The 8,593-nt window shown below is 36.0% G+C and overlaps 1 protein-coding gene across 3 annotated transcripts in view; it reads right to left on the minus strand.

The window, feature by feature from the left end:
* stard13b (StAR related lipid transfer domain containing 13b) overlaps nucleotides 1–8,593 on the minus strand; it is a 96,968-nt gene that overhangs the window by 67,022 nt on the left and 21,353 nt on the right. For all 3 annotated transcript variants that reach the window (XM_016479158.1, XM_016479169.1, XM_016479163.1), the window contains one exon: nucleotides 7,812–7,949. In XM_016479158.1, the coding sequence (XP_016334644.1) occupies nucleotides 7,812–7,949 (138 nt within the window). The remainder of the gene's footprint in view (nucleotides 1–7,811; nucleotides 7,950–8,593) is intronic.

Genomic DNA, 8,593 nt, shown 5'->3' on the forward strand with positions numbered 1-8,593 from the left:
TGAATCATCAGTGGCAAATCCTTTAAATATGAAAACATACTTACAGTCTGTGAGTCAGAGCAGCCGGCATTGTAATCTACTCTCCCAGGATCAGGAAACAGTCCTCCATAAAATGTGCTGCACACATCTGAATATTTGGGTTGAACTGTTCTAGAACAGTGTTGTAAATACAACTTAACCACTGATTTCTAGTCGTGTCCTCTTTTGGAAGGCCAAACAAAGTATTTTCGTTTCGCAACGAAACACGCAGCGTCTTCACAACATGGCAGCGGTGGTGGCAGCAACAATAAAGTTACGCCTTCTTTCTTTGCGTGAACATTTGGGTGGCGTTATGCAAAGCTTCACACATTGTGACGTAGACATGTGGGGGCGTGTTAGAACGAGCCGTTTTAGGAGGGCATGGACCAGTCTTAACTTTTATAAAGAATATCTCTTTGGGTTTGAGACTTTAGTCTTTGCAACTTTAGGGATCTTATCTATTCACGGACAGCTTGTAACACTCCAAAGAGAAAGGAAAACTTGAAATCGCATCATATGACCCCTTTAAATACAAGAAAACACATCAAGATGCAACTGAAAAGAACAATGAAAGAAGGGGGATGTTGTTTTGACACATGTGGTCTATATACTAATGAGCTCCTTCCTGGGATATGTGTCATTTTCTTGGAATTGTAGGATTCCTGTGTGTGAATGATGAGGACTGACAGGATTACAAGTATAATAATTTCTTAGTCAGAAATAATGGATAGATAGACAGATATAAAATAATAATGCCTGAGGGGAAACTGAGGAAAACTAGCTGTGCGAGTGCACAGAATGAGATTCAAGATCCTAACGCAGCAAAAGGAAAACAGATGCCGTAATTTCCAGAGGCAAGGGTACCGATACATGAAGTTTGCTGCTAAAACAAATATAATTTGGGCTGAATCTGAATTATGAGTTGTTGGAGATTTTGGATCATGCTATATAACACAGCCCCTGAAGTTCAAGACTTAGTTTTGTATGTCTGGGATACCCCTACAATTAATTTTTAGCGGTTTTATTTGGCACGCATGACTAACATTTATCATAATATTCACCGCACTGGAGATTCATGAATGCATGTTTGATATTACACACATGTTCCATGTGAAACTGATACTGACTGGTCTAAACTGGTTCATTTAAAAACATAATGCAATGTTGCAACTCATTTTACTATGTGCAATTTTTTCTGAGAAACGGCATATTAAACAGTTAATATGATTGATCAGTGATGTCGACCAAAAAGAAAGAGATAGGCAGAGTTAATAAAAAAATATAAACCCTGCATCCAAAATAGGCCTACTTCCATATACAGTAGGCGAAAAACAGTACATGAGCTGAGTAGCATGTCTGAATTCATAGTACTTATGAAACAGTAGGTGAAAAGTATCCGGATGACTTACTACTTCCAACAAGATTCTGAAGTGTGCATATGATGGACACTTTACTATCCCATGATGCCACGGGAGAGGACTTGTGAAATACAGTGAAGCGACGTAACTGATGCCATAGTCTCACAAGACAGTGACAACATGGCAGAATATAGTACATTCGAGTTTTATTTATTCTACACATTCATACTATATAGAATATTTTTTTAATGGTCTTGAAGCAAGTTTCAAAGTGAATGTAGTACCTACTATACAGTATTCAGTTTTGGATGAAACATTTTCTTTTTTCTTAGAAATAACTTGCACAGATGAATTTTCCACAATAAAACCAGGAATCTGCTTAAAGAAAGTAAATAAAATCACATGGTCAAACACACTAAAATGCTTTACAATTTGCTCACAACATCCTTACTTACAAGGAAGAAGCCAACTCTCATAAAAAATGACTGAAAAGAATTAAGGGGTGTAAAATGATGGAGAATATAAGACAAAGGCAAAGATAAAAAATAGAGGGATAAGTGCGAAAGTATGCGCTGTAAAGTACAAAAAAGCCCTTCGGCATCCACTTCAAAGTGACCCCAGAAGGCTCGGGCGGGCCAGATGTGGTCCCAAGCGCAAAACCTCATCCATCTTGCATTCCATGAAACCCCCTGCAGCAGGACAACTTTTCTATATTTAGCTCCCTTCTTCAGCCTTGCTCAATCCATTGGAATATGTTCCATCTAGTTTCCTCATTCTCCATCACATTCAGCTTTTTTTCCCCCAATCGGGTCTGTTGTTTTACGCGTTTGTTGGTGTTCTGCTGGAAGGCCATGGACCATCCATCTTCCAAGCTGAGGTGGGTGGCTGAGTTGGTGGTATTTTTTTGAAGTTGACATCTAGAGAACATCAGAGAAACGCAGCTAGCATGACGCAGGGTCTTGGTTGTGTTATGACAAAAACAGACTTGGTGAAGTGCGCAGTTAAGGAAAGAAGGAGGAAAGAAGGAATAGGTCACTGTCACGGGTAATGCTGCGGACAATACTTTTCTGATGTATCTCATATGTTCAATGTGAAATCTGTGCATGCACTAAATGTATAAACGGAGGGTATATCAGCTTAATACAGTCATTTTTTTTGCACAAGACTGTGCCTGTTTTCCAAAAAGGAAACAAAAGAAGCAGGGTAAGAAGCAAGCAAAAGTAACTGATGACTTAAAAGGAAAGGATAATGTAGAATCAACCCTTTTCCCAAATTAGTCCTGCTTTTAAAGGAAACATAGGGAAGTTGAATAAGCACCTCATGTTAGAGCTTCTGAAAGTGCTGTATATGTTAAAACCCGCTTTGAGAGCTGTTCAGTTTCTAGGCTTGTTGCCAGAATGCCTCTCAAGGCTAGTGGTGGTGAAAGGTCCATGCATCACTGCATACATTTTGTACGTAGGTAAATGTGTGTGCATTTCATGCACAGGTTCCACACGTAACAGTCTGGCCAACAGGAAGTGCAAAAAGATGGGCATCGTGCCAAATGGGTTGAGGTTTTCCGAGTTAGCCCCTGCTGGTAGATGTTGGAACTATTCACCATCTGTGGCCAAAAGCATTTTTCTCCATTGACGACCATTCAAAGTTAACTGATTTGAAAAAATTAAAGATTACATACCATTACAAATTTGACAAGAATAAATATGTCAATACACATCAAATATATTATTAATTCACATATATATATATATATATATATATATATACTATTATACTTTTTATTAATATTTTGAATTAGTTTCAATTTTAAATTTAAAGTTTTAGTAATGTAGTGGTGTGTTTTTTCATATTTCTACTTTAATTTTTATTTCAGTTTTAATTATGTTAGGACATCAAGTTAAACTAAATGAAAATATATATAAAAAAGCTACCTTGGCCTTGGAAAAAATTAAGTTTACTTTTTCAATATTTTATTTTATTTGAGTTAACCAGTATTTTATTTATTTTATTATTTTTTTATATAGTTTTAATTTCAGTTAACGATAATAACACTGATATATGTAAGTTTGGTATATTTATAGCATAGTATGTTTATAACAATGGGTAGATGAGTGTCAAATTACATTTTATAACTAATCAAATGGAGCTATAACCTCTGAATGATAGCAGGCAGATACACTTTCTCACAGGTCACTGGATGCTGTTTACACAAAGCATTCTATTTTCTGCCTCCAGTGTCACAGGAAATGTGAACTTGCATGCTGACAGCATACATACTGCTATTTTTAAAAACCATGATGAGCAAATGTTTTGGGAATCTTTGAGAAGGATGTTATGATTGTTTTCGATGAGCGTATGTGAGGCCACATGTCTAAAGAATGTTGATACTGTCATTATAATGTATGCAATGTAGAGAATTTAAAACAGATCACACAATAACCAGTATAATATATCTAGTTAAAAAATATTTCACACAAAAATTTAAATTCACTAATTTACACAACCTCATGTTGTTCCAAGCCTTCTGTGTATTCTGCTAAACTTCAACAAAATAAATATAATACAGGTTTGGAGAGACATGAATAAATGATAACAGAATTTCCATTTTTAGGTGAAATATCCCTTTAAGTCAGACATTAAAAAGTTCTCACATAAAAAATAAAAAAAAAATGCAGATTCACAAGGAATTAAAAATATCCCACAAAAGCGAGAGGGGAAAAAAAGTGCAAAACGGCATTGACCTCTCAACCCAGCTGTATTTTGACACTTTGCAGGGGTGCTCCTCACCCAATGTCCCAAACTGAAGCTTAACCTCTGCTGGAGCAGAACAAATCCTGGCCTCCTGAGTTGCACTTGGCCCTGTAATCTATCTTCATCCTATTGAGCCGCTTAGCTCCCCTCTCCTGCCCCAATCGAGGACCCCGCAGGGAGTTAGAGAGCCAGCATTAAAGTGATAGTTCATCTAAAAATGAAAACAACTTTGGAACCCTCTGACTTTCATTGTATGGACAAAAAACATTTTTCAGAAAATCTTGCTTGTGTTTGTCACTAGGGATTGGAATGACTTGAGGGTGAGTAAATTATGACAGAATTTTCTTTTTAGGTGAACTATCCCTTTAAAATGATGCGGACAGAGCAAGTTTGGTGCTTCCACAGTGGGTTCTTTACAGTATGGAAGCTACATTAAAACAGGGGCTTACAACATCTTAAATAAAAGCTGGTTCCAAGTTAACAAGCATTTTGATCCGTGTGTTTTCTTTAAAGATTTAATGACGGCGTCAACCATGGTGCGGAGTAGTAGTGACGTGATTGACTGAAACAACCTCTTTCACAGTGGTTGATGTTATAGCACTAATAAATAGATGGGCTACTTTGGCCCGGATCCTTGTGAGTCATTTTATGACGTACAGCTTCCTCGTAACACTATGTCAACATAAACATACTCTCAATGTTGATTCATGAACAGTTTTAAAGTAGCTGATATGTCTAGCTTTTGAATTTGAATCAAATTTCAACTGAGGATGCAAACTGAATTGAAATAAAATAAAAAAATAAAAAATAAATAAAAATAAATAACAGTGTACATTCTTGCCAGAACAGAAAAAACTATTCAAATACTTTTAAAAAAGTTTACTGAAAAAATATTTAAAAAATATAAAAAAATATATAAAAACCATGTAAACGTTTTTTTTTTTTTTTTATCTAGTTGCCAAGGCAACTTTTCACAGTTTCATTTTGTTTAACTTGATGTACTAAAATAACTAAAACTCAAATAAACACTAATAAAAAAATATATAGACATACATATAAAAAAACTAATATAAATGGCAAAAAGTACTATTGCTATTATTGTTGCTATTGTAAGTATTATTATAAGTATTAATATTATTCATCTCAGTTTGATTTGTATATAATCAACTATTATTATTTATAAATTTATGTTAAATATAATTAAAATGTTAAGGACTGTAAAAGATTTTAATTTGAATTGTCAGGAGGAAGAATTTATACATACATACATACATATATTACACCAAAAATTATATAACTATATAACATGCATATATATACAGCATATAAACTTTTATAAAAACAAATCTAAACTTCTTATATAATAAATACATAACTAAGAAAATATGTAATTTGATTAGAATGGTCAAGAAGAATTTGCATAAATAAATAATATATATATATATACACAGTACATATTATAGCTAATAATAAACAATATATGTTTTATGTTATATTTTATATGTATATAACATATTATACAAAAAAATCTATAACTATATAAAATACCTATATATACAAAGATTTATCATCTAAATGTATTATATAACAATAATGTAACTAAAATTTAATTATATACATGTACAATACACATTAAAATAAAAACAAAATATTAAAGTATAAATGACATCAGTGTTACACATATATAAATTCCTCTTCCTTCTTTCAAGTTCCAAATCATGAATTAAAAGAAAGTCAATTCTTCTTTTCACACAGTTTGTCTCTTTTTAACTGAGATCAGATGAGACCTTCAAGACCAGGCTGCAGATGTGTGTGACCGCAGGAACACCTTCTTCACAACAACAAGAGGTGAACGAGGATTGCAGGCTTGGTGAGAATCACAAATTGTGTTAATGTTAGAAGACAGTTGGTAAAATGCCAATGGAGCTTTCAGAGTTTGGATTTGTCATCTACATGAGGGTGGCCTATATTCATTCCAGCGGACCGAAGGCCTCAACATGCCTCTGGAGCTTTTGACCTGCTAATCTTCTCCAAGAACCTCAAGACTTCATTTTGTCACAGTGCACAAAGCCAAATCATTCTATTACCCCCTCCAATCCAATCCAACTCTCCCTCTCCTGCGCTCTCACACAATCTAGCAAACACCATCACATCCCAGATCCCTGCCAGAGGCCTTTAGTGGGGTTCCCAAACACGGACCGCAGAACGTACCAGTGCCGCTTCAGCTATGCGGAGATTAAACAAACACATCTGGCCCAGTTCTCCAGCCGGACAGAAAAGGACCGAATTCCCACAGATACTGTGCTCATTTAAACCCACTGTTGCCCATCGGATATTGTTGTGGAACAATGCAAGAGAGTGCGTTCCTTTGAAATGAAATATATTCATGATGAGCTAAAAGGAAGAGCTGGCGATTGTTTGTTTTTTCTCTGTCTTTGCAGGCCAGGGTGGCTTGAGACAAAAGTCCATGATGTCCAGCATAAATTGCGGCCGATCTGAAACCAGACTCAAACAGCTGTAAATCAGCGGCGGCGATCGACTGTGAAGAGGCTTCTTTCCCATCCTTTGCATGTCGGATTCGTTTCCAGAATGATAGAACATTCCTTTCAATATCTTTCAAGTGAGCCCCAAACTCGTAAATCGCTCAGTTGTCAAGTCTCTCTGTGCTTCCTTTAAACAGCAGGACACGCACAGTCTCTCCAAAAATGCCTTGTCCGGTTGCAAACAAACTCCAAATGTTTAAAAGATACAACTAGAAACTAAACCCTTACCTTCACAACAGAAAGACTGCATACTTTAACGTTTATGTAGTAAACCTGAGGTCTCGACCGATCAAAACCGAAGAATGCAAGACCTTTAAATATAATAAAATGGAAAACAGTTGTTTTAAACTGCAATAATATTTCACAATATTACTAAAATTTTGATCAAATAAATGCTTGATAAGTATAGAGGACTTAATTTTAAAACATTAAATATCTTGATAATTCCAAACTTTTTGAATAATTCCTTATATTTTGGAAAAGGATGGTGCATTTACATTGAAACAACTATCAAAAATATCATTATAAAACCTGTTTTAGATGTTTAAAAATCACTGGTTAAACTAAGCTACACTGGTTTGAAATCCAAACAAGATGTGATGGCCTTAAATGGCCCACTAAAAGAGTTCCTTTGGTGTGGCTCTGAATTCATTAATTCAATTCCCCAGACTAAGGTGGGATTCTGTTTGGATTAGCAAAGGAAAATCTATTTAACTTAGTCCCGCTAATGCAGAAAACCCATTAGAAATGCAGTCCCAGGACATCAACCTCAACCCCAGAGACTTCTCAGAATGGACGCATGCCCTGGTCACTGACACACAGCGTGTTCATTAGGAAACACATCACAGAGCAAAGCTAAGCCACTGATCACATGGTCTACATACTGATCAACTCTTAGTCGAAACTAAACCAAATACCAACAATACAAGAATCCTGAGTTATAAATCAGTAACATTAATAAAATATTTGGATACTTTTGGACACAGTTCAATTTATGAATTTAATTACATTAATAAGAAAATATTATAATATAATTACAGTATACAGGCATTGTATATTTTAAAATTGACAGCTACTAACCACAAACTAAACAATTCAATACGACACAAACAAAAATCAGATAAGAGTAAGTTCAAATGCTCACCTCTGTCTTTTTACCATGTGATCTCCCCTGAGAGGAAGTGGCTCCCGCATGTCTCTCTTGGCCATGCCGTTCCCTTTTGTCGTTTCTTCTAGCCATGTTGTTCAAGTTGAGGGACTGGTTCACCCCTACAGCTCCACTCTGAAATGACAGTACAACAGCTTTTAGCATGGGATGGGACACACTTTGTCTGGAACGGATGACCTCTGGAGATGACTTTGAGAAGTGGTCAGTTGCTAGAGACACACAGGCAGACACAATCTCAACAGAACATTTTAAAGAGCACAAAAACTACTGAAAATGGAAGGACTTGAGGGAAAAATTATGACCTTGTCCAGAGTAACATGCAACCATAAATCTCGTCTCATGATAAAAACCAGGAATGGGTGTCGTGAGGGCTCTGAAACCATCATGTCTTTCTGCTAACTATCGCTAAAGGACATAGTGATACAAACAGACCGCAAGTACAAGACATCGTTGTCTTGAGGAACCAAAAGGAACTTTTGTCTCTTGCTGTGAACCCTTGCTACAGGGTGGTTATGTTGCGAGTTTGTATGAGCTTTTTTTTTTTTTGAAACAGCATTGAAAGTTCCTCATGGCAAGCACCCAATACAATAGAGCTCTGTGTCAGTGTCACCAGTCTGGTCTAGTCTCTGCCAGCATGCAGCACATTCTATCTAACCTGTGTCACAGACAGACGCCATGCACTAGCACATCAAGCAAGTGTGTGTGTGTGTGTGTGTGTGTGTGTGTGTGTGTGTGTGTGTGTGTGTGTGTGTGTGTGT

Source organism: Sinocyclocheilus anshuiensis, unplaced genomic scaffold (assembly GCF_001515605.1).
Source record: "Sinocyclocheilus anshuiensis isolate Anshui unplaced genomic scaffold, SAMN03320099.WGS_v1.1 scaffold1170, whole genome shotgun sequence".
Classification (NCBI taxonomy): Eukaryota; Metazoa; Chordata; class Actinopteri; order Cypriniformes; family Cyprinidae; genus Sinocyclocheilus; species Sinocyclocheilus anshuiensis.